The sequence below is a fragment of the Oncorhynchus mykiss genome, chromosome 12, assembly GCF_013265735.2.
Source record: "Oncorhynchus mykiss isolate Arlee chromosome 12, USDA_OmykA_1.1, whole genome shotgun sequence".
Taxonomy (NCBI): Eukaryota; Metazoa; Chordata; class Actinopteri; order Salmoniformes; family Salmonidae; genus Oncorhynchus; species Oncorhynchus mykiss.
Genome location: NC_048576.1, coordinates 76,513,360 through 76,540,830, shown reverse-complemented (window position 1 = coordinate 76,540,830; position 27,471 = coordinate 76,513,360). Strand labels below are relative to the sequence as shown.

The 27,471-nt window shown below is 43.8% G+C and overlaps 1 protein-coding gene across 2 annotated transcripts in view; it reads right to left on the bottom strand.

Annotated features, from left to right (window-relative positions):
- LOC110538962 (myosin-10) overlaps positions 1-27,471 on the bottom strand; it is a 64,947-nt gene that overhangs the window by 13,684 nt on the left and 23,792 nt on the right. Inside the window, exons 4-16 of one of the 2 annotated variants that reach the window (XM_036938505.1) lie at positions 19,350-19,377; positions 16,946-17,048; positions 16,444-16,476; positions 12,926-13,018; positions 10,781-10,844; positions 9,845-9,943; positions 9,475-9,618; positions 9,299-9,394; positions 8,205-8,323; positions 7,898-8,050; positions 7,593-7,766; positions 7,325-7,498; positions 6,402-6,516 (exon numbers count right to left, since the gene is read on the bottom strand). In XM_036938505.1, coding sequence (XP_036794400.1) covers positions 6,402-6,516; positions 7,325-7,498; positions 7,593-7,766; positions 7,898-8,050; positions 8,205-8,323; positions 9,299-9,394; positions 9,475-9,618; positions 9,845-9,943; positions 10,781-10,844; positions 12,926-13,018; positions 16,444-16,476; positions 16,946-17,048; positions 19,350-19,377 — 1,395 coding nt within the window. The remainder of the gene's footprint in view (positions 1-6,401; positions 6,517-7,324; positions 7,499-7,592; positions 7,767-7,897; positions 8,051-8,204; positions 8,324-9,298; positions 9,395-9,474; positions 9,619-9,844; positions 9,944-10,780; positions 10,845-12,925; positions 13,019-16,443; positions 16,477-16,945; positions 17,049-19,349; positions 19,378-27,471) is intronic. The other variant, XM_036938507.1, reaches the window with a different exon arrangement.

The window sequence follows — 27,471 nt, the reverse complement described above, 5'->3', positions numbered from 1 at the left end:
TATACTGTATAATCAAGCAGCAAAGGACTAGAGGCATGACCAGGACAAATGAGGGCTTCTAAGCGCATCAACATGTAAACAACATGACTGACAGCCAGAGTGGGTGGGATGGGCGGTTGGCCCTAGCATGACTACATGTTCATTAAAAGCAGACAAAGGAAACAAGACTGAACCAAGCTATTGCAAAACCTAATCCAACTTAACTCAAAACATGTTCATAATACAGCTGTTTTTCCAAGAACAGCACAGCCATTTTATTTGACATTTCCACCCCCACCGTTACATAAACTGCAGTCAATTGGTTTTATTTGAATGTAATTAGACTAGCTAGATCAGTGGTTGTTCTTGCCATGGAATACAGAGAAATTATATCAACAATACCATCTTGTTTGCATATTCAGATAGCATCAATATATGAGGCAATGTTCTTTGCAGAGATCAAGGAGAACGGAAGGGAAGAGATGTTATTATTCAATGTGGTGTGTGGCAGCTCACCTTCCTTTAGAGACCAGTTGGCTGTCTCCATTTCAGGCAGAAAACAACCTCCGGGCTAAAAAAGGCATTCCTCAGAGTATTACTAATATAGTGCCTTTGGAAAGTATTCAGACCCCTTGACTTTACAGCCTTATTTGAAAATATATTAAAGTTTTTTCCCCCTCATCAATCTACACAATACCCCATAATAACAAAGCAAAAACAGGTTTTTAAAAATGTTTGCTAATTCATAAAAAAATTAAAAACTGAAATATTACATTTACATAAGTATTCAGACCCTTTACCCAGTACTTTGTTGAAGCACCTTTGGCAGCAATTACAGTATCGAGTCTTCTTGGGTATGACGCTACAAGCTTGGCACACCTGTATTTGGGGACTTTCTCACATTCTTCTCTGCAGATCCTCCCAAGCTCTGTCAGGTTGGATGGTGGGTGTCGTTGCACAGCTATTTTCAGGTCTCTCCAGAGATGTTAGATCTGGTTCAAGTCCGGACTCTGGCTGGGCCACTCAAGGACATTCAGAGACCTGTCCCCAAGCCACTCCTGCGTGGTCTTGGCTGTGTGCTTAGGGTGATTGTCCTGTTGGAAGGTGAACCGTTGCCCCAGTCTGAAGTCCTGAGCGCTCTGGAGCAGGTTTTCATTTAGGATCTCTGTATTTTGCGCCTTTCATCTTTGCCTCGGTCGTTCCGCTGAAAAACATACACACAGCACGACGTTGCCACCACCACGCTTCACCGTAGGGATGTTGCCAGGTTTCCTCCAGATGTGACGCTTGGCATTCAGGTCAAAGAGATGAATATTGGTTACATCAGACCAGAGAATCTTGTTTCTCATGGTCTGAGAGTCTTTAGGTGGCTTTTGGCAAACTCCAAGTGGATAGTCATGTGCCTTTTACTGAGGAGTGGCTTCCGTCTGGCCACTCTACCATAAAGTACTGGTGGAGTGCTGCAGATATGGCTGTCCTTCTGGAAGGTTCTCTCATATCCACAGAAGTACTCTAGATCTCTGTCAGAGGGACCATTGGGTTCTTGGTCACCTCCCTGACCAAGGCACTCTCCCACCGATTGCTCAGTTTGGCCGGGCAGCCAGCTCTAGGAAGAGTCTTGGTTGTTCCTGTCACACCCTGGTCAAAGTATTTTGTGTTTATCTTTATTTATTTGGTCAGGCCAGGGTGTGGCATGGGTTTTTGTATGTGGTGTGTATGTATGGGGATTGTAGCTAGTGGGGTGTTCTAGCTAAGTCTATGGCTGTCTGAAGTGGTTCTCAATCAGAGGCAGGTGTTTATCGTTGTCTCTGATTGGGAACCATATTTAGGCAGCCATATTCTTTGAGTTTGTCGTGGGTGATTGTCCTTAGTGTCCTGATGTCATTGTTCTGTGTTAGGTTACACAAGTATAGGCTGTTTCGGTTTTCGTTAAGTTTATTGTTTTGGTAGTGTTTGTGTTTAGTGTGTTACTTCATTAAACATGGATTGCAATAGACACGCCGCATTTTGGTCCGACACTCCTTCACATACAGAAAACCGTTACAGTTCCAAACATCTTCAATTTAAGAATGATGGAGACCACTGTCTTCCTGGGGACCTTCAATGCTGCAGAATGTTTTGGTACCCTTCACCAGATCTGTGTCTCGACACAATCCTGTCTCGGAGCTCTACATATAATTCCTTCGACCTCATGACTTGGTTTTTGCTCTGAGATGCACTGTCATTTGTGGGACCTTATATATACACTGGTGTGTGCCTTTTCAAATCATGTCCAATCAATTGAATTTACCACAGGTGGACTCCAATCAAGTTGTAGAAACATCTCAAAGATAATCAATGGAAACAGGATGCACTGAGCTCAATTTCGAGTCTCATAGCAAAGGGTCTGAATACTTATGTAAAAAAGGTATTTCTGGGCCTCCCGGGTGGCGCAGTGGTTAAGGGCGCTGTACTGCAGCGCCAGCTGTGCCACCAGAGACTCTGGGTTTGCGCCCAGGCTCTGTCACAACCGGCCGCAACCGGGAGGTCCGTGGGGCGACGCACAATTGGCCTAGCGTCATCCAGGTCAGGGAGGGTTTGGCCGGTAGGGATATCTTTGTCTCATCGCGCACCAATGACTCCTGTGGCGGGACGGGCGCAGTGCACGCTAACCAAGGTTGCCAGGTGTTTCCTCCGACACATTGGTGCGGCTGGCTTCCGGGTTGGATGCGCGCTGTGTTAAGAAGCAGTGCGGCTTGGTTGGGTTGTGTATCGGAGGATGCATAGACTTTCAACCTTCATCTCTCCCGAGCCCGTACGGGAGTTGTAGTGATGAGACAAGATAGTAGCTACTAACAATTGGATACCACGAAATTGGGGAGAAAAAAGGGGTAAAATTTAAATAAATAATATAATATAAAATATACACACAAGAAAAGGCATTTCTGTTTTCAATTTTTAATAAACATTTAAAAAAACGTTTTGCTTTGTCATTATGGGTTATTGTGTGTAGATTACTGGGGGGAAAAATTGCCTTTACATTTTTTACTTGGATGAAACGTTTCAGATAGCCTTCCACAAGCTTCCCACAATAAGTTGGGTGAATTTTGGCCCATTCCTCCTGACAGAGCTGGTGTAACTGAGTCAGTTTTGTAGACCTCCTTGCTCGCACACATTTTATCAGTTCTGCCCACAAATTTTCAAATGGGATTGAAGTCAGGGCTTTGTGATGACCACTCCAATACCTTGACTTTGCTGTCCATTTTGCCACAACTTTGGAAGTATGCTTGGGGTCATTGTCCATTTGGAAGACCTATTTGCGACCAAGCTTTAACTTCCTGACTGATGTCTTGAGATGTTGCTTCAATATATCCACATAATTTTCCTTCCTCGTGATGCCATCTATTTTGTGAAGTGCACCAGTCACTCCTGCAGCAAAGCACCCCCACAACATGATGCTGCCACCCCCATATGCGGTTTTGGAGCAGTGGCTTCTTCCTTGCTGAGCGGCCTTTCAGGTTATGTTGATATAGGACTTGTTTTACTGTGCATATAGATACTTTTGTACTGGTTTCTTCCAGCATCTTCACAAGGTCCTTTGCTGTTGTTCTGGGATTGATTTGCACTTTTCGCACCAAAGTACGTTCATCTCTAGGAGACAGAACGCGTCTCCTTCCTGAGCGGTATGATGGCTGCGTGGTCCCATTGTAACGGATTTCCTCCTCTTCGTCTGAGGAGGAGTAAGGATCGGACCAAAACGCAGCGTGGTAAGTGTCCATATTGATTTATTAAAAACCACAACAAAATAATAAACGTGAAATATACAAAACCGAAACAGTACCGTGTCACACGGAAACAAACACCCTCAAACCAAAAGTGAAACCCTGGCTACCTAAGTATGATTCTCAATCAGAGACAACTAACAACACCTGCCTCTGATTGAGAACCATACCAGGCCGAACACAAAAACCAACATAGAAAAACAAACAGACTGCCCACCCCAACTCACGCCCTGACCATACTAAAACAAATAATAAAATAACAGAACTATGGTCAGAACGTGACACCCATGGTGTTTATACCTGCGTACTATTGTTTGTATAGATGAACCAGACTTGTGGAGGTCTACAATTTTCTTTCTGATGTCTTGGCTGATATCTTTTGATTTTCCCATGAGGTCAAGCAAAGAGGTACTGAGGTTGAAGGTAGGCCTTGAAATACATCTACAGGTACACCTCCAATTGACTCAAATTATGTAAATTAGCCTATCAGAAGCTTCTAAAGCAATGACATAATTTTCTGGAATTTTCCAAGCTGTTTAAAGGCACAGTCAACTTAGTGTATGTATACTTCTGACCCACTGGACTTGTGATACAGTGAATTATAAGTGAAATAATCTGTCTGTAAACAATTGTTGAAAAATTACTTGTGTCATGCACAAAGTAGATGTCCTAACCAACTTGCTAAAACTATAGATTGTTAACAAGAAATTTGTGGAGTGGTTGAAAAATGAGTTGTAATGACTCCAACCTAAGCATATGTAAACTTCCGACTTCAACTGTATATATACTGTACTGAAATATCTTTCAGAAATCCTGTTGGGGTCAGGCAGTATTTCCCTTGGCAGGGATGCATCATGCCTCTTTGATGTGATTTTAGAGGCTTATTAGGAAACCATGGTTTCACAGTGTAGTCGGCTGTCCTTAAATGTGGCATGGTAAAAGCTTCATTGGCATGGTAAAAGCTTCATTGGCATGGTAAGCTTCATTGGCATGGTAAGCTTCATTGGCATGGTAAGCTTCATTGGCATGGTAAGCTTTATTAGCCTTATTATGAAAGGATCTGGACATATGCATACACATTCTTCATAGATGGTGCAAAGGATAAAGTCATCAGATGAAAAGGGCCCTGATCCGTTTGGAGAACCAGAACCAGGCTTCTAAGCATAGGGCAATGGTCAAGACTGGCAACTGATTGGAACAGGAACAGAGCTGAATCATTACAACTTTTTGAATCATACTCTCCCCTTAACTCTCTAAGTGACTGCTCTGATTTACTTCAATATCCAAGGGTGACAGAAGTTTAAGTGACACCGACTGATGAATCTTTTCTCCTTCAGTCATTCCACATCAGCTTCACCGATATCTACAGGGTGATATTTTAGCGAAGCTTCATTTCACAATCTATCTTTTTAAATGAAAGATTATGGAAATCAGATCAGTGATCCCGCATGCAGGTTAAGGTTGCTAATAAATGTACCCTCAAAAAACAGGCTTAGCCCATGCCAAAGGGATTATGAATTCCAGCAAAGTCAGTGTGATCTGTAGCTAAAATATCCTGTGAAAGAGGTGGTGGAGGAAGTCGGTCTCTATCCATCACTCTCCAGTCAGCTCCAAGCCTTACTGTCGTCAGTTTACAGGTGAGTGTTGAATACATTAAACAGCCATGGCCCTGGCAATGTCCAGGCTTTTTCTCATACATTTACTCCACACCAGCAGATGTCTCCATGCTAGTATTCTTCAAGGTCCTACCTACGATGGCTCTTCCAAACAAATTATAACAATCCTGGTGCTTCCTTGTGCAGGTATCTCAAATAAACAATCTGAGCTGAGATTTGACAGAGACAGAATGGCACCAGAGAAACCAGCATCGCTGAAAGGTACTGTCTTGGTTAGCAACAGTGCATTACGGGTCATGCAAAGCCTAGAGGCGGTGGGTGCATCTAAGGGTGCAGAGTGCAGACGTGAGCGAGCAGGAAGAGCCCTACAGAGCAGCAGCAACGTGTGCATTCACCTGGAGGCTCAAGGAGACCAGAGGCCTTGTCATAGAAACAGGCTCTCTGAAAGGTCTGAATGTCTACAGCTCAGAAACAGAGAGAGGGGAGGATGTGAGGGAAAACTCAGCTTTACATAAACATCCATGCAGACACAGATTTATTCTTATTATGTTACTGCATACACACTCACACAAACAATGATTAGTTGTGTACATTGTAAAGGACAGAGACATATTGCTGTTACTGGTCTAGTAGAATATTCCATGCACAAAAACAAAGCAATTCAGTCATTTTCTTTCTATTAGTTGTTTCTGTATACATTGTAGATGTCCAATGACTCATAATGAAACTCAATCGCTTTTTAAAACAAGTGGATGTGCCAAATGGGGAAATAAAAGGCGGGAGGAGATTTACGAGCGGATATTTCAAGTTACCTCACAAATGCACAATGTTTTGGCTGACAATACTCATCACAGAGAAGCGAGCAGCTGAATATGAACCAGACAAGAAGTCGAATGGATGAGAGCGCGTACAAATACTCCCTCCATAGCCACTGTCCTAAGTTCCAGGTTTTAAGGGGATTCTTCAATACGGTCACTGAACAACCAAGACTCAAACAAAGTGACAACTACATGGTCCAAACAGGAAGAGAGTATGGGACACTCACCGTCCTTCCACAGTTCAGAAACAAACTTGTCAGTGGACTGGTTGAGCAGCGTGGCCACGTTGTCGTTCAGAGGGTCCATGTTCTTCATCAGCCACTCGTCAGCCTTGTAGTCCACCTGAGGAGAGACAGACAGACGTAAGCTAAACAGGCTATGTGTACCGGTACATCGTGTTAAATAGCTTCCAATTATTAGGTCTCACTGACTTTCATGTCTGATCAAATTAAATAGATACCTGGTCAAGAGAAAATGAGTTTATGCGCTGTATACCAAACCTATTTATTAAGTCTTAACATGCGTGAGGACTACTGGTGCTGTGAACAAAATGTACATCTGAACTTTGTGTGACAAATTTAATAAGAAAATGGATGAAGATGATATGAACTTTATTTCATGTGGAGTCTGGCCTGGAACGTACACAGGCCCTCTCCAGATGAGAGACCACACTGAGGTGAAAGTTGAAAAATCTGTGATTACGTAACAGTGTAAAATCGGTCTCACACCAATGTGAACCAGATGTGGAGATTGGGAGCACAACTGGGCTTTTGTGCTAAGGCAATTACCTGTTAACTAGAGCTTTAGTGGAGACATGTCTGCTGCCTCAAAGGCAGCACTTTAACATTGACTGGTTACAACGTCATTCAGAAAGAAAACATGTTTCTCAAGACATTATGGAGCTGAACAATCATTCTAATTTCAAAAACACTGCTTCATCTTTCCAACACTCCAAACCCTAACCAGGCAAAGCAACAAAAATGTGAAAGGCAAATCAGTTTCTTCGAATGAATGAGGCCCTCGCCAGAAAAAGGGAGCTCATATGGCAGAAATACCTTGCTTTCAGCAATCAATGAAACGATATGAGAGGACGAGCTGAGGAGAGGAAGTCATTTCAGTGTATTGAGACCCAGGCTCTGCGTGGACGTACCCTGCCAGCGTAGTGAATGATGCAGAAGTCGGCTTTGTCCTTCAGCTGCCGGGGTTTCTGGAACTTGGGGTGGGTGCCCTGCTCCTGGAGCACCTTGTCTACAAACGTCTTATCAGTGGCCTTGGGGAACCAGCACTCCTCATCCAACAGGGCCAGAACTCCTGGAGGGTTGGTCTGCAGACAGAGAGAAAGGAGAAGAATCTGATGAAGTTCCTCAGACATAATCTTGAGTAAAATACACCTATATGTGTAAAGATGAAAAGCTGACCGGTCTCTCAATCAGGTCGATGCAGGGCTGCAGGTCAAGGCCGAAGTCGATGAAGCTCCACTCGATTCCCTCCCTCTGGTACTCCTCCTGCTCCAGGATGAACATGGTGTGGTTGAACAGCTGCTGCAGCTTCTCGTTGGTGTAGTTGATGCACATCTGCTCAAATGAGTTCAGCTAGAGGAGGGATATGGGGAGAGAAAGAGATGTGAGAGTTGAGTATTACAGATCAATAAGACAAGACAGTCCCTCTTGGACATGATTATATGCCTGCAACAAGAGATGAATGATCTTGAAAATAAATTTACCTCAAAGATCTCAAAGCCAGCGATGTCCAGGATGCCGATGAAGGAGGCTCCCTGTCTCTTGGTCCTGTCCAGGGCCTTGTTGATGCGGTGGACGAGCCAGCGAAACAGACGCTCATATGTGGCCTTGGCCAGGGCTTCCACTGCAAAGTCAGCCTGAGGAGAGAACCAGAGAGCGATAGACGACAGTCTGCTGGGTACCAGTCTGTATCTACTTAACCCAACTTCATGGACCTGCATAGATTGGTGTTAGTGAATGCAGAAACAGTTAGGAGTGTACAACTGATGGGCACTGGAGAACAGCTCCTACCTGTTCTTTGGTCTGGGCCTTCTGGACGTAGTCTCGGCCCACTTTGATGCGGGGGGACAGAATGGCCCTGGTAAACTCCATCACATTCAGTCCCAACAGGTGGCACAGCTTCTGAGCCGCTGGGAGGGAAGACAGGACATTGGGTTACTAGTGACCCATCAGTGTTGCCCCTGGAAATGGGCACAGACAGAGCCTTCTATACAGTACAAATAGAGAGCTTTGTGTCAATTCAAAACAGTTGGGGAAATGTCAGACAGGAATATGTAATGAAAGACCTCAGTAAAGCACTACCGCTACATTTTACCCCAGCTACCCAAGGATATGGCCACAGTCTGATGTATGATTCATCAGTTAAAATCACCAAGGATAAATCTCAGCAGAGACACATCCATTTTCCTAATGACAACCAAACTGCATGGTTTACCGTTATCAACTGACCATTAATGCAGAGCAACGTGCCAGAAATAAATGAAAAATGACACATCTATTCCTACTAGCCATCTCCTTCTGAAGTAAAATAAGTCAAATACAGACACGCAGCATGAGCCCCGGGGTATAACATACCTGATATGGACTGCTACAATGTGCCTGCATGTCTTTATATTAACAAAATCCGGACAAAGAGCTCCAGCCAAGACACTGTCACTGCAGGAGTTCTGAGGAATCTGACCTCAGTTCAGTGAAGTGTCTCTGCGCTGCCAGACTTCATACTGTACTAAGGACAGACATCTGGAGCTGCTGACGCTTTGCTATCCTTGTCTCAGCCACAACGGTGAAGGATGACTCTACTCTGCTAGTGTTGTGATTCCAGCTGACTCACACTAAGACCCAATACTGATTTCAGCAGAATTTTAATGAAGCTGTTCTGCAGTAAATTATGTGGCCCAAGTGAGTGGACTGTTTTTGAGGCTGAGCAGCATATTGTGGGAGGATGATCAATGTTTAAGACTTGCAGCCCAGAGAGTAAGCTCACTGTAAACTGGGACAATGTATTTTCAGCTGTGTGGTGAGAAATGGTTCAACTTAAGCTGGATGATTTCAAAGTGCTGGAGTGTTGGTTGGATTATGTATGGCCTCTGAGGGTATAGCATTACCTGTGTTCTCAGGCATGGAGGCCTGGTCTGTGTTCCTCTCCTTCTTGAAGACAACGTTACCAAACTGTAGTACTGCAGACACCACCTTCAGCATGCCTGCAACCACAAGGGAGAGTAAATCAGACAAGAGGAAAGACATTGATACTACATGCATGGTCTAGGGTGTGTATACTCACATACAATCTCCTCATGGGAGAAGCTCATGATGTGCATGGCATCCATGGTCTCCTGGAAGTTGTCCTTGTCCTGCTGGCCAGGGATGGTAATGTTGCCATTGGACAGGAAGCGGTAGTTGTTGAAGCCCTCCAGGAGCAGGTCAGCTGAGAGGACAGGGGTAGGGGGAGACAAATCAAAAACCAGTACTATAACAGAACAGCCAGGACTTATAACATGAGATGAAATAATGAAATGGCATATACAATATTGAACGAGCCATTTCTGGCACAGAACATTGAAAAACTGAAAATAATAGACATAGTTGTGATTCTTCTTGCAGAAGACACTATTGACAACCATTATAATTGGAATGGTGTATAAGATACTGACTTTTGAGGTGCTCCCCGGCTCCTGCCAGAAGCTGGTAGAAGACATGGAAGGTCCTCTCGTCTTTGGCCTGGCGAACGGCCCTGGACTTCTCCAGGAGGTCTGGTAGTCAGGGAGTCAAGGTCCAAAGGAGCAATGCCATCATTCCTGTGCTGGTAAATGGCTTACTGGTTATTGTGCCATGTCTAGCAGAATCTTCTCAAACATACAATGGATTGGTATGAATTGCTCCTTCTTGCTATACTTGTATGTTATACTGTAAAATAATAAGTATTCATTTCTGTTAACGCCAATCTCAATAGACTTTAATATGTTAAATGCGGTCCCAATTTAGAGATACTGGGCATAATTTGCTGGCCCTAAAATTGTAAAGTCATGTGTTTCTGATCACTTGTGTCTGAGTACAGGGTGTTTTGTCTAAAGAACAACCATTTTGGGCTTCAGGCAAGAGCTCAACTGTGCACATCACTGGACCTTAGTTTTACAGGAGACTGAAATGCCCACTGAGTGGGTTGCTATTTAGTTAGTGTTTCCAGAAACCTTGAGTACCACCATCTCAGAAAGTGAAATGCCTGTATAGCACACACCACACTGCTTTATAAATCATACTTTCTGCAACGCCAAATCTTGCACAACATGCTATTCTTGAGGGACACAAATTTGACATTTCTCACAAGCATAACGACCAGATATAATTCAATTTTAGAAAACGAAAACTAGTATTCTCCAAAGTCAACCTAAACATGAATAAACAACGGCTGTGTATGAATATATCTAGCTCTAAGAACCTAAGTCTATCCACTATCTGATGAGCACTCTGCATTGAAGTGTGGCACAAATCCCGGAGCCCCTTGAGCCAAACCCTGACTATGTATGTACATCTGCAGACTCCTACATCCTCTCCCCCTTCACTTCCCAGTCTCCCATCTTTGAGGATACAGGTCTCGATATTGGCCCCAACAATGTAGCCGGTCACGTCAAAGTTGACTCTGATGAACTTGCCCTGTAGGGAGGGATACAAAATGTGTAAGGCAGCAGTTCTAAACATTGTGTGACATTGTAGGCCTCTGTGAGCCCAAAAGTCCCCACTGAGTCAACAGTATCACTTCTGCAGACATCCGTGACGTATAATGTCAGGTCTGGTCGGAAGTGAGGATACACTGTGAGTGTGTACAGTGGGGCAAAAAAGTATTTGGTCAGCCACCAATTATGCAATTCTCCCACTTAAAAAGATGAGAGAGGCCTGTAATTTTCTTCATAGGTACACTTCAACTATGACAGACAAAATGAGAAAAAAAATCCAGAAAATCACATTGTAGGATTTTTTATTAATTTATTTGCAAATTATGGTGGAAAATAAGTATTTGGTCACCTACAAACAAGCAAGATTTCTGGCTCTCACAGACCTGTAACTTCTTCTTTAAGAGACTCCTCTGTCCTCCATTCGTTACCTGTATTAATGGCACCTGTTTGAACTTGTTATCAGTATAAAAGACACCTGTCCACAACCTCAAACAGTCACACTCCAAACTCCACTATGGCCAAGACCAAAGAGCTGTCAAAGGACACCAGAAACAAAATTGTAGACCTGCACCAGGCTGGGAAGACTGAATCTGCAATAGGTAAGCAGCTTGGTTTGAAGAAATCAACTGTGGGAGCAATTATTAGGAAATGGAAGACATACAAGACCACTGATAATCTCCCTCCATCTGGGGCTCCACGCAAGATCTCACCCCGTGGGGTCAAAATGATCACAAGAACGGTGAGCAAAAAAAACAGAACCACATGGGGGGACCTAGTGAATGACCTGCAGAGAGCTGGGACCAAAGTAACAAAGCCTACCATCAGTAACACACTACGCCGCCAGGGACTCAAATCCTGCAGTGCCAGACGTGTCCCCCTGCTTAAGCCAGTACATGTCCAGGCCCGTCTGAAATTTGCTAGAGAGCATTTGGATGATCCAGAAGAAGATTGGGAGAATGTCATATGGTCAGATGAAACCAAAATATAACTTTTTGGTAAAAACTCAACTTGTCGTGTTTGGAGGACAAAGAATGCTGAGCTACATCCAAAGAACACCATACCTACTGTGAAGCATGGGGGTGGAAACATGCTTTGGGGCTGTTTTTCTGCAAAGGGACCAGGATGACTGATCCGTGTAAAGGAAAGAAGGAATGGGTCCATGTATCGTGAGATTTTGAGTGAAAACCTCCTTCCATCAGCAAGGGCATTGAAGATGAAACGTGGCTGGGTCTTTCAGCATGACAATGATCCCAAACACACCGCCCGGGCAACGAAGGAGTGGCTTCGTAAGAAGCATTTCAAGGTCCTGGAGTGGCCTAGCCAGTCTCCAGATCTCAACGCCATAGAAAATCTTTGGAGGGAGTTGAAAGTCCGTGTTGCCCAGCAACAGCCCCAAAACATCACTGCTCTAGAGGAGATCTGCATGGAGGAATGGGCCAAAATACCAGCAACAGTGTGTGAAAACCTTGTGAAGACTTACAGAAAACGTTTGACCTCCGTCATTGCCAACAAAGGGTATATACTGTAACAAAGTATTGAGATACACTTTTATTATTGAACAAATACTTATTTTCCACCATAATTTGCAAATAAATTCATTAAAAATCCTACAATGTGATTTTCTGGATTTTTTTTCTCATTTTGTCTGTCATAGTTGAAGTTTACCTATGATGAAAATTACAGGCTTCTCTCATCTTTTTAAGTGGGAGAACTTGCACAATTGGTGGCTGACTAAATACTTTTTTGCCCCACTGTATGTGTTGTCAGTTCTGGTCGGAAGTGGGGATACACTGTGTGTGTGTGTGTGTGTGTGTGTGTGTGTGTGTGTGTGTGTGTGTGTGTATGCCAGGATTATGGAACATGGAAAACGCATTGCCGTGCTCTTTAGTAGACAGTGTTCTCCTTCATACACTATTTTACTGTATTCTGGAGAGGCAGGTCGTACAATGCCTATTTACACAGAGGGTCTGTGTGTAGACCGTCTACAAATGTGTACATAAAACACAGTAAAGCTGTCACATTCAAGACTATTTGTATCCAAGTGTAGCTTTTTGAACTTACGAAACGTGACGAGTTGTCGTTTTTCACCGTCTTGGCATTGCCAAAGGATTCAAGGATGGGGTTGGCTTGCAGAAGCTGCCGTTCCAGCTCGCCCTGTAAAGGGAGGGAGAAACTGAGTGATATAGAGCCAGTTAATACCGCCACCACCTAAACCAGCCATGAACCGCTAATGAAAGGTGTATTAAATCGGTATGGACAAGTGCCATTGCTTTCACCACAGGGTGGACATGGGAAGTAAAGAGAGTGTGAGAATGGAACCTCTGTTATGCAGTAGACATCTGCTATATTTCTACTGAATGAATAACCCATTAAAAGTATGATGTCAGTAAGATGACATTGTACCCAATTATTTCATACAATGTTGAGAAACACTAAATGTAAACCATATGGTTCAGCTCATCTGCAAAACGGAAGATTCAGTGCACTCTTGACTGAGGCTTTCTTTAATAATGCATTCCTCAATATCAATACCAGTCTTTGGAGAGAAAAATACATTTTTGTTTGACTGAACACAAAATGGTGCAGCACTAGAATCCTCCTCAAAAGGCCTGATCATAATGCTCTTAAATCAGATGTGGCGGTCGTGTTATACTCATATTAACATCTAAATATTATTCAGTTTATAATATTAGACAGTTTAATAATATTATGTCAAAACATACACCAACTGATCAATTCGAGCTAATGAGCAGAGCGAATACAAGCCTACTGTATGAATCGTGTAGACAGAGGTTTATATGCTGTTTATATGCTGCTGGTCATGTCCATCACAGGTTGGAGGGCATAGCCAACCTCAGGGCATAGCCAACCACAGGGAATAGCCGGCCACAGGGCATAGCCGGCCACAGGGCATAGCCGGCCACAGGGCATAGCCGGCCACAGGGCATAGCCGACCACAGGGCATAGCCGACCACAGGGCATAGCCGACCACAGGGCATAGCCGACCACAGGGCATAGCCGACCACAGGGCATAGCCGACCACAGGGCATAGCCGACCACAGGGCATAGCCAACTGTCTCACAGGGTTTGAGAGGCCACTAGTCTACTTCTTCCCCACATACAGAGAGAACAGAGGGTAAAAAGCAGCACTGCCTGCAGTAACTAAAGTGAGACATTGTGGGGTGGTGAGAGCATTCCTGTGGTTGTGACGATGCTCACATGCACCCTCCACTTCTGGGAGGCACTGCTGTAACGGGGCGGTGGCTACTTCCCAAATCCTCGAGCGGTGGGGGCATTCCACCATCCCGCACCTCACCCCCTTTACCCACTTTAACCAGGGCGCTGGCTGTGTGGGCACAACAGAAATAGCACTGCAACCAGCCAGCCTGTACCGCCCTGGTTTCTCTTCGGGGATGGGACACTGGGGCCAGGTTTTTGTTGAGCCGGTGGGCCAGAGTTTTCTGTGATTTTAAAGGTTGGGGGGTAGCGCTGCCCAGCCCAGCACAGATATGTGGGACAGGCTCAGCCTACATATGGGTGAGTGAGAGAGTGGTGCAGAGAGAAGTAGGGCTGCTGCCAGAAGGACTGGGGTCTGGCCCACTTAAACATACTGCAGCCTTTACCGTGTAGATGTGTCCAGTCAACCCTGAAGCACATCCTATAACTCAGGTTTCTAGAGTTTGAGAAATGCACTACAGAGCATACATACACTAAACCCCTGGTTCCAGACATGACACATTATTAACATAATGTTGTCTGAATAGTTAAACATGTCCACATAAGAGAAGGGAGCATCACCGGGGTAGATTGTGTTTAATTAGCTCAATGACTCCACATATATCATTTCCAGTGGAATGAGACTGGAGTCGGGGTGCCTGGCGGGGCAGAACAGGACGTAAGGACTACTTTTCTTTCAGGAGCTCACCTCAGGGTGGAAATCAGATCTAAACTGTACAGATCACATGGAGGTATTGAGTTCCTCCTCCCACTGTCTGGATCAGAGTCAGAGAGCTGCTCCAGTCAAACCTCTCTCTCCTGATGGCTGGACGCTAGGGAAGGGTGATGTGGACATTTTCACTCCCTCTCTTATCCTTTACCTACTACACTGCACAATACCTCCCTAATGCACACACATTGTATCAGATCAATGCAATACTTCCACAGCTCTGCCCCACTGAAAAATCCCCAAGCTCCTGGCTACTGGGTGTCTGGGGCCCACTCTTCTATCAGAGCTGCTACTTGGCCCCCAGCCTCCCCTCTCCTCCCTCCCATCATCCCCTCGCTCCACATTCCTCTGGCCTGTGCTCATAGGGATCCTAACTGGACACAGAGGTAGCGTGGTGTGGGAGGGCAGTGGGCTGTAGTGGACTGGTGTATTCTGGCACATGGACCCAGGTACAGAGTTACAGCCAGGATAACGCCACACATCAACACTACATACACACAACCTGGGTGAGTGTAATTTTTTTAGGGGGTGTTTAATCTTAGCAGCATCTGCTTCAGCAAAGCATAGCTTTACAGAGGGGGAAAAAAGGTTTTGGGAAAGACAAATAGCTCCTGGGCAAACTGAGTGGGGGGACAATGAGGGCCAGTAAATATCTAATTTACACTCAGAAGTATCCACAGTGGAGTATTCAGTTGGAAAGAATGCTGTAAAGTTAGAAGTCTCTGTGGGGGAACAGTGGATCATGAATCAAGCTGAAAAATGATGCGGTGTATTAGTCCCAGGTGAGCCTCCATTGTTACTGAAGCATGCCCATGTTATGCAGCAGAGAGACAATAGTAGCTTAATTTCATTCCCAAAGATGTCCAAGTGAGGATTGAGATGGGGATAGGAAGGTCACAGCATTCCCACATCACTGACCCAACATGTGCTTATTGATTAGGAACAATCAAAAGAAACAGCTACTCACAGACTGTACTGTAGGACAGGAATCCACTGAGTGTGAATGAGCAGTCAGGTGTTATTATGGACACAAACAGTATTAGTGTGGCCGTGGGCATTAACAGTGCATTAAAGGTATTTGAAGCTATGCCAAAGGCTTTCTGAGCTAATCAAATGAAAAGCTAGCATGAATAAAGGAGAATGGTTGAGATATTAGAGGGCTGTTGTGGAAGAGGGTTTGGAGAGCCACAGTCTGATGTGATTTCACAGTTCACACCAAATCCTCTCATTGCCATGGACATTCAAAGTGGGAATAACAAAGATAAATATGACTGAAACCTAAACACAGAAAGCACATGCATATGGGGTTAATTATTTTAAGGTCACTGCAAATGAACAGTCACTGTTTTTCAAATGACAAAATATTTCTTTCACTTTTTAAGGCTTACTGTATGTTGACACTGTTGGGCATTTCCTTTAAATAAACCTAAAACAACTGATAAAACACAATGTAATACGAGTCTGCCGGTTTGATAGCAGACTTAAACGTTTTGCCAGCACAAACAAATACCACATATACTGTAGCCAGCAGAGATACGTTCATGGGAAAAGACAGTACAGTTTGATTTCGGGAAGGGCATGCAAAAACATCCAAACGGAGCACAAGTGTTTTAGAAAGTGGGGAAACACTTGCCTGGAGCTTGTTCAACGCTTTAGGGGATTCGGGCTGTTTGTTTCAGGTAATAAACAAAGGGAAGGGTTAGACCTGGAGGTGCTTATGTCAAACACAAGCCATAAGCAGTGAACCTACTGGTGGCTAACATTATACTGCTAACATTATCCTGCTAACATTATCCTGCTAACATTATCCTGCTAACATTATCCTGCTAACATGATCCTGCTAACATTATCCTGCTAACATTTGTCTCTGACAGAGTGGCACTGAGCACCACAGAGCTGGAGCGGAGACCGTTCAGGTTAAGATGGTACACAACAACAAACTGATTAGACTCTACTGGAGGAGCTGCGTTAGCCATTAGCATCAGGGGTCATTAAACTAGAACACATTGTTTAGAAGTAAGTTGAGTACACACTGTGGTAAAGCCTCGGCCTTTGGGTCCGGCATGGACACGTTGGAGGGTTTAACAGGAGGAGTTCAGGAAGGGAACAGGGAAGGAGGGAATGGTAACACTCACAGGAATGTTGTGGTCTTTGCGTCCTTTGTGTGACGAGGCGACGTGGGCCAGGTACTGGATGACCTTTTTGGTGTTTTCTGTCTTGCCGGCACCCGACTCGCCTCTGTGTGAGGAGGAGACAGACAGGACCAATACATATCATATACAATACATAGGAAGAGAGGATGGGGGGAGAGAGAGGAGGGGGGGTGGAGGGATGAGGGAGAGCAAAGAAACTGGTCTAATCTACTACCAAGCAGGCCTCATAAAATAAATAACATTTCAGCACTGTTGAACACTTCCAGCAAATAGTTGCATAACCCTTTGTCTACTGTTATGAATGTGCCTTTGGTTGCTAGACAGAGCCAAGCTTCCTGGAAGGCTTCCACATATATTCTCAACCAAATACAGTCAAAACACATAAACGACCCAGCCCAGCCCATAGGCTCATCATGTCAGATGGGGTGGCTCTGCTCAGCCCTGGGACATACTATAGACTAGAGAGAGTCTGATACTGTTGTTTGTTTTCCCTGCTCTGCTCTGTCTGATTTTAACTCCAGGGTCCTGTGGTTGGGTGGGCAGGTCTCCAGGGTTTCTAGGCTCTGCTTTTGGCCCGGCTCTAATGACAGGGATGTCCACAGCTCCGCCAGGACCCAACTCTCACTCCCCTCCAGACCCAGCACACAGCCACATACCCGTGGCTTTACCATAGCCAGCTATTAGCTCTCCACACAGAATGCTGGCTTAATGGATAAATGGCCAGAGTGCAACTCAATGCGAGTCTCCTCCTCTACACTTTGTATATGGGTGGTGTGGGGGTATAGTGTAATATATGTTAAACAAATGCCATTTCAGATTCATTTGATGTCACATTACAATTGTGAGAACAGTGAGATGTTTTAGGTTGAAACGACAACATCAGATTTGGGCATGGGACATACTTTTCTTCATTCCAAGCAGACTGGCTTTCTGTATTAGTCACTCTTCTTATTCAAGCACAAGGTAGCCAGGTCATCAATGTGTGAGGCCTGTGACTCTTGCATCAGTGGGTCACACTCTTAAGGTGAGAGATTCCACAGGTCTTTGACCCACTTTCTGTTCTGTAAACCAAATTACTTACTCATGTGGACTGGCATGTAAACCAGTTCTCACTGGTTTTCAATGACAGGAAGACTGGATTCTCTCTCAGATAGTACAACAGAGTAGGTTTCTGGCCAGACATGACAACTTTATAAGATGGTGTAAGATTGGTGTGCTTATTGCTGTGATAATGGGTCGGTCTAAATGAGATCATTGGCATATAGCACTCAAGAACTCGGGAAGTAGCATCCTGGCCAACAGGGGGTGTAATTGTTTGAAGACTGTGTACCAAACCACACTCATAACTCCCTCTACTCTGCACAAAGTTGCTCAAAGGCCAACTTAGTTCCATAACTACATCATAAAGCTTTTTAGATCTAGTCCCTAATTGAAAACCAGCAGGATGGCAGGACCTTTCTAATCACTTCAGTATAACTCCCATTCTGACCAACTAACAGATGCTAATGCTGCTCACTTCACTCCCACATACTGTAGGCTTGTTCTGCCTTCTTCCCCGAGTCTAAGAGCTCGACTGTAAATCTGAAAGGAGTGACTGGGGTGCAACTCTGCATGGAGGAAATCACCAAAATTGAACTCAAGGACAAGACGGGGTACGTCACTGCGATCCTACTTAAGGTACAGCCACGTCAGTCTCAGCGCCAGACAGGTTACTTTTCCATCCCATAAAGCCACTGAGTCTCCTCTGGAATCGGCCCACCTTAAAAAAACAACCTCTACCCTCTGAGTCCTCTTTGAGAGATGGTGTCAGAGCAGGACTTGGCAGGCTGAGGCGATCTGTTTACCTTATTGGGCAGTTTAATGAGGTAATGTTTCAGGAGCAGGACAGCTAGCATACTGACGGAGCAGAGCAGAGGCCTCAGAACATCCTCAGGCGTCATCAGAGGTGCATTAGCATGATGCAGTTTAGATAAAGGTTTGGGATGATAATATACCTCGGATGTGGAACACTGAAATATACACATAACTATTTTTGATATGTTAAATTTAGTCAATGTCATTACCCCCATTTGATTACCTCGACTAACCTGTAGCCCTGCACATTGACTAGGTACCCCCTGTGTTATGCCCTCGTTATTGTTATGTAATCTTATTGTGTTACTTTTTATTTCATACTTTAGTTTATTGAGGAAATATTGTCTTTACTTTATTTCTTGAACTGCATTGTTGGTTTGGGGCTTGTAAGTGTGTATTCGGCGCATGTGACAAATACAATTTGATTTGATTTGAAAAGCAAGCTGTTTTCAATCATGTAAAATGTTTCAGTGAAATGTGAGTGAAAAGGATGTCAATAGAAATGATCCCAACAGAGTAGTAGGATACTCACGTGCAAAGAATTGATTGGTCTTCACGATCTGTGGGGGAAAAAAACAAAAAGACTGAGTCAGAATCAGCCTATTCCACTACAGATAATGTGCACACACACATAGGCCATTTTATGACATCCAGACAAGAAATGAACCCCCCCCCCACCATGCAGTGTTTATGTCAACAGGAGTCCCCTGGCCTGCAGTGACAGTGTGGTCCTGTTCTGCCCCAGCAGACACTGAGGAGTGTGATCATATCAGCCTTACAGCCCATTCATAAAGACTCTAGCTGTATGAGAGACAGTCATGCTGTGTCAGGGTCAGATCTTAACACGTCTTTCATTTCAAACGAGATTTTAATCCATAGCAGATTGGACATGCCTAGTCCTAAACTCTGAGGGCAGCCATGTAGACTCCAAATCCTAGGATCCACAGAGGACTGCTCTGACACCCTGGCTCTGTGGTTGAGGAGGTGCTTGATATGATCAAATCATGCCCTAATTTCATCCATATATTGAAAAACAAGATATTCAATATGACAGAACTACTAAAGTTGAACAACCAGTTGCAGCGAATTCCCAGATGAAAGCCGCCAATTTGGCAAGCGTCTTCCTCCATGCTGCAAGGCAAGTGTTTAATCCAGTAAACACAAGCAACAAACGAGGTTAAAGAGTACTGGGCCTAAGTCTCAGATGTAGCTGGATATCACTGAGTGTATGCAGGTGCTCTGAAACTATTCAATAATAATAATAATGTTTCTATAACCTTTTATTCTGCCGACGGAGGTATGATAAGATCCTTAGCTAGCTACAATTGGGGGCTACTAAATGAAATCCATATTCCATTTAATTTGGAATGGCAAGCCAGACAAAATTAAACAGGCCTATTTATATAATGAATATGAATTCAGCGGGCTCTCACCAAAGGATTCAGTCATACAATAGGTATACTTTATTCAGATTACAACCTCTCACTTGAAAATGAAATAATCTCCAAAATATCACTATTTTATTTAATTAAAATTTTACACCCTTTTCGTGGTATCCAATTGTTAGTAGTTACTATCTTGTCTCATCGCTACAACTCCCGTACGAGCTCGGGAAAGACGAAGGTCGAAAGCCATGCGTCCTCCGAAACACAACCCAACCAAGCCGCACTGCTTCTTAACACAGCGTGCATCCAACCCGGAAGCCAGCCGCACCAATGTGTTGGAGGAAACACCGTGCACCTGACGACCTGTTAGCGTGCACTGTGCCCGGCCCGCCAGAGGAGGCGCTAGTGCGCGATGAGACAACCGGCCAAACCCTCCCTAACCCCAATTTCAGTTTAATCCACCAGAAAAGACAGAACAAATATTACATCCAATATTATGGTTCAACTCAAATATACTAATTGATTTTAAAAAACTATAGAACAAAAAAAATGTTACGATCTTTGTAAATTATATCATAAATAGGACTGGTGGAGTTGTCACACATGCAGCTAACAAAAATATATGGAAATGTCTGCTCTAAATTACAACCAACTAATTTCAGCATTACCTCAAAAATGGAAGAGGCAAGTGGAAGGGGGAAAAGTAAGGAACTTGTCTGTCGGCCCTGCATTAAAGAACAAAATCGGAAAGTTGTGATAAATATAAAATTTAAGGACCAAAAAATGCATTGACTGCTGTGCCATATAGATTGCAAAATAGTTCATGCCACTTGGTTTATGTACTGATACACAAAATGACGCTGGATTCAAAAAAGGTTTTTCAATTTGAATTATTATACAAAATTCTTGCAACCAATAGAATGTTATATATATGGAGGATACAACCGTCCCAGCTCCGCAGATTTTGCTACAAAGAGATAGAATCATTAAATAATTTGTTCAGGTTCTATCCATATGTAGCTTGTTTTTGGTCGCAGCTTGGTCGCAGTTTTTTGGTCGCAGTTTCAGGAATGGCTGAAGAACTGCAACATTTACTAAATCTGCAAATAGCACTGCTGGGTGATTTAAAAGTCATAGTCAATCCACCAATAATATAATAATACTCTTAGCAAAAATGTTTATCTTTAATTGACAATATGTAAAATCTATGAGAATAGAAAGGTTCAGAACTTTTGTGAAACATCACAGCTGAAAAATATATGGCAAATAGACATCAAAACTGGATGGTGTTCAGAGATGGATGGGAGGGGTTGAGGGGAGCTGAAGGGTGGGACTAAAAATAACAAGATAACTAAATGTAAAATATACTGTGTCAGTAAAATGTATAAAGGTTCAGAATCTTAGTGAAACAGCACAGTTGAAAAATACATAGCAAATAGAAATCAAAACTGGATGGTCTTCAGAGATAGATGGGAGGGTTTTGGTATTGGATAGGACTAAAAACAAACAAAAGATAACTATTCTAAAATATACTGTGTCTGTAAAATGTATAGTACAGTGCCTTGCGAAAGTATTCGGCCCCCTTGAACTTTGCGACCTTTTGCCACATTTCAGGCTTCAAACATAAAGATATAAAACTGTATTTTTTTGTGAAGAATCAACAACAAGTGGGACACAATCATGAAGTGGAACGACATTTATTGGATATTTCAAACTTTTTTAACAAATCAAAAACTGACAAATTGGGCGTGCAAAATTATTCAGCCCCCTTAAGTTAATACTTTGTAGCGCCACCTTTTGCTGCGATTACAGCTGTAAGTCGCTTGGGGTGTCTCTATCAGTTTTGCACATCGAGAGACTGAATTTTTTTCCCATTCCTCCTTGCAAAACAGCTCGAGCTCAGTGAGGTTGGATGGAGAGCATTTGTGAACAGCAGTTTTCAGTTCTTTCCACAGATTCTCGATTGGATTCAGGTCTGGACTTTGACTTGGCCATTCTAACACCTGGATATGTTTATTTTTGAACCATTCCATTGTAGATTTTGCTTTATGTTTTGGATCATTGTCTTGTTGGAAGACAAATCTCCGTCCCAGTCTCAGGTCTTTTGCAGACTCCATCAGGTTCTCTTCCAGAATGGTCCTGTATTTGGCTCCATCCATCTTCCCATCAATTTTAACCATCTTCCCAGTCCCTGCTGAAGAAAAGCAGGCCCAAACCATGATGCTGCCACCACCATGTTTGACAGTGGGGATGAGCGTGTGTTCAGGGTGATGAGCTGTGTTGCTTTTACGCCAAACATAACGTTTTGCATTGTTGCCAAAAAGTTCAATTTTGGTTTCATCTGACCAGAGCACCTTCTTCCACATGTTTGGCGTGTCTCCCAGGTGGCTTGTGGCAAACTTTAAACAACACTTTTTATGGATATCTTTAAGAAATGGCTTTCTTCTTGCCACTCTTCCATAAAGGCCAGATTTGTGCAATATACGACTGATTGTTGTCCTATGGACAGAGTCTCCCACCTCAGCTGTAGATCTCTGCAGTTCATCCAGAGTGATCATGGGCTGCATGGGCTCTTGGCTGCATCTCTGATCAGTCTTCTCCTTGTATGAGCTGAAAGTTTAGAGGGACGGCCAGGTCTTGGTAGATTTGCAGTGGTCTGATACTCCTTCCATTTCAATATTATCGCTTGCACAGTGCTCCTTGGGATGTTTAAAGCTTGGGAAATCTTTTTGTATCCAAATCCGGCTTTAAACTTCTTCACAACAGTATCTCGGACCTGCCTGGTGTGTTCCTTGTTCTTCATGATGCTCTCTGCGCTTTTGACGGACCTCTGAGACTATCACAGTGCAGGTGCATTTATACGGAGACTTGATTACACACAGGTGGATTGTATTTATCATCATTAGTCATTTAGGTCAACATTGGATCATTCAGAGATCCTCACTGAACTTCTGGAGAGAGTTTGCTGCACTGAAAGTAAAGGGGCTGAATAATTTTGCACGCCCAATTTTTCAGTTTTTGATTTGTTAAAAAAGTTTGAAATTTCCAATAAATGTCGTTCCACTTCATGATTGTGTCCCACTTGTTGTTGATTCTTCACAAAAAAATACAGTTTTATATCTTTATGTTTGAAGCCTGAAATGTGGCAAAAGGTCGCAAAGTTCAAGGGGGCCGAATACTTTCGCAAGGCACTGTATGTATAAGCTGGATGTAGAAGCCAAAGTGTTGTTGTCCATTAGTTTACTACAATTAGGGGAGGGGTGATAGGGTTAGGAAAAATAATAAAGGAAAATATATATATTTTTTAATACATTTTTTAAATATATTTGTATATATAGGGGATTGGAAATTATGCAGACAATTACATTGATGTTTGCCAAAATCTATCTTCAAAATTAAAGCTGATCCACCTGATCTAAAAGTCAATGTTCAAACAGCCTAGACCAGGGCTCTCCAACCCTGTTCCTGGAGAGATACCCTCCTGTAGGCTTTTATCTCCAACCCTGTTCCTGGAGAGATACCCTCCTGTAGGGTTTAACTCCAACCCTGTTCCTGGAGAGCCAGCGACTTCTAGGATTTTGCTCCAACCGTAATCAAGCGCACCTGATACTAATAATTAGCTGGTTGATAAGCTGAATCAGCGAGGTTACAAATGGGGTTGGAGTCTAAACCTACAGGATGGTAGCTCTCCAGGAACAGGGTTGGAGACTCCTGGGTTAAAAGCATAGATAGAGACAGATGCTAGATAGATCAGTGGTCTGCCAGAGAAATACCTGCTGCAGCTGCTGTCCTCATGATTCTCCTTCTGCCTCTCATTATTCACCCCCTCAGCCCACTCATGACTCAGCATCTATTCATCTACTCTAACAAGAACCTGCTCTGTGGACTGGACAGTAACTCAACTCTCTTTTTTTCTCCATAGATTGACTCTGATGAAGCTCTTTAGTGGGTGTTGTGGAGGCATGCCAGTTTATCGGAGTGGCTATCAACCCCAAAAATGTAATGGAACAGGACCTGTTGGAATGATGTGACAGGCACTCTCTCAACCCCATAATGTATGGGAAATGAAATCACAAAGTTATTTGGGGATAGGTGACATAGCTGACATGACACAGTGACACCAGAAGGTATATCATCCGGAGGGATATAACACACGGAGTCAACACAATGAGGGTCTCTGGGTAGGAAGCTATTTGAGTCCAGATGGAAACATCTTGTAAATTGGACAAACATCATAGCCACTGAGGCACCTCTGTGTTTGGATAACCTTTTCTCCTAAAATGCAGACAACGTTCTGACGCTGTAAGGATGGAGTCCTCGACATTCATGGGAAGAAAGACAGAGGTTGTTTCATTTCCTGTGGAAATCTTCCAAACATACCTTAAATTCCTAAACATCAACATCACTGGGAGGAATGCCCCCTCCACTAATACCACCCTCTTACCACCTCCATCAATATCTAACCAGTATTGCTGTGCTCTCCAATCTCTGAATGGGTTTGATTTCACAGTCCCGCTGCTGTAGGTTACACTGATAAAGTTGTCTTGTCACGTTAAAATGTGTCTGTGTAGCCCCGGCATTACAGACAACCACGATGTGAGGGGTCTCTGTCACCAGCAGAGAATATCCCCTACACTGTCTGCTGAACCAGCAGCCTGCCTGACGCCCCTAAATCTACCCACCCTGGGGATGACGCTTTGAGCCAGGGAGAGAGTGGGAAAGGGGTGAAGTGAGGACACACTGATTCTTTGTGTGCATGTGCATCATGAATCCACTGCAATTCTTTAAAGAGAAAGGCATGTTGTAAACGGTGAAAACTGACATGACAGCTACAGTGGATGGTTATAGATGAAACAGTCAGAGCACTCTCAGAAGGGATCAGAGGGACACGAGCTTACTGTGTATGTGTTGGTGACAACTCTGGTCCTATTGCAACCCCTTCCCTCTCTGTGTCTCTGTCATAGCTCTGTCCTCACTCCCTAAAAGCTCATTGTGCCTCAGCTCCATTCAGACTCACCCTGGTAGCCCATGGTATGAGGTGTTGTCAGTGTCAGGTGGCTTGTGGAGGTCTGGGCGTGACTCAGCCACACTGAAGGTCACCATTGGATACCCTTTAAGGTCACTGTGTTTACCTGACCAGCCCCATGTCCCTCTGACTAGACTGGACAGCCACAGAGGGCAGCTGTCACTGCTAGACCCTGCGTCATGGGTACATTGCTCCCCAGCCCAAGCCCATATTTGATCAGAAGATAAAGAGCTTACATGGTTTTATTAAGCCCACAGATCCGGGACTGTGACCTCATGACAGATTTGAACAATGAGTCCCAGGAACAAATATAACTCTACGGATGATCATCTTTAAACTCAAATGATGGTTGGAATGATAAATCATTCATGTCGGTCACCTTTCATCAGAGAACTGACTGGCTACCTGAATGTCTACCAGGTGTTATAGGCACGACCTTTTGTTATGTCACTATAGTGTGAACTGCAGCTGGCGACTAGTCACACTGATAAATGACCATATCGTTGAGCGCTCCTATTTCTCTGGCCTGTGGTGCTCTTTTTTTCCTCCCAGAGACACACTGTCTGTTTATATTCATACCTGTCTATTGCTCTATTACAGACAACCTTTCCACTGCCTCAGCCAACCCCAAAAGCTATTGCTCTCCAAATTGTACGCGTCTGATGAGAATAGCAAAACAGGAGGGATGATCGATGGGTTGCTGAGTAGAAGTGGCCAGGTTCCTGACGACACACCAGACTCCAGAGCTCCAGTTTGATTACTCTCCCTCTCCGTGACAGAGCTTTTCACTGGGTTTTCATGAGAATAACTTTCTATTTAACTCCGATGGTTATCATCCACGTCCTGTTGATTTTCAACCAGACCTTGTAGCTGTGATCGCTTTGAATCGAAGCACCCAACACCGAGCTACATCAACTCAGATATACATGATCAGAATATGATTCACATCAGAGACCAATCGCGTTTTTCAAAATGGCAGCTGAACGTCGGTAGTCAGAAATACTGATGACCTCAGCCATTGATTCATCGATCCAGTCACTGCTATAAAATGGTGTGCTGGTCTCTACCTACTTCCTCTGTTTTCACTTGTTCTAATACTCTCTCCTTGTCACCTGCTTTACTCCCTCTCCACTGACGAAGGGTTAGGCCTTCAAACTGTCATTTAGCATCTTTAATTCTCTTCTAAAGCCTAAATAAATAAATAAACAAGATAGTGACTTAAATGACCCGTCTCTGTGGGCCATTTATCAAAAGGCATTTCACAATCAGAAACCTGAGGATTCATCACAGGCAGAGCACAGAGCCAGACACCCAATAAGCTGAAGTCATTCTGTGATACATATCAAAGCCTAATTCTCTATGGCTCATATGATCTCCACGTTCTCAGAAAGCACACTAGCTAACGGTCATTATGTGAATGTGGAAAGTTAGCTTTATTACACAGGGTAGATACTTCATACCTACCAGGAAATCATTCATTTAGAACGCATTGTGTTGTTATACTCACTATGGGGCTAATAATGATATTATCCATATCATATGAAAGAGAAATGTATTGGCTCCATACATTCATATCAATTCAAACCCATTGGCTGGTGAAGTGAGCCAGTCTCTCCTCCATTCTCTTGTTCCCATGCACAGAGGTCTGTCTGACTGTATCCATCTGTTCTGCCCATATACGCTCTGTCCCTGGCTGTTTCCTAGATGACCAGTTTCACATACCCTGGGCGGGGCCAATGAAAATTGTTCTACCAATTTCACACTCTATTGGCTCATCTCTCTCCCTCTGTCCTGACTGTTGCTCTCATCTCTTATTCTCTCCATCCTCTGACAGAGTCATTCTCTCCCTCTCCCTCTGCAGCCATGGCACAGAGACAAAGTATTATTCAGAAATAAAACAAAAGCGCTTTTGCGACTCACAGGTCCTTGATTTGATCGATTTATCAGCAATTCCAGCACAGTTTTTGTTTCCTCCCAATGAAGTTACAAGCCACCATTATCCTGGGCCTAACAAGAGGACAGGGTCAAATCAGTCCATACATCCATCAAGCTGTGGACTACTGAAAAACCCTTTCTGAAGGCTCAGGACGCTGATCTCAGTACAATCAAGCTGGTAGTCTCCTGCCATCAATTCAGAGTGAACAGTTCACTATAACCAGGGGAGAACCTATACCCCTACCAACGAAATACAACAGTTCAGATAATGATTGCGTAGACACAAACATGTCCTTGGCCTTGTTGTC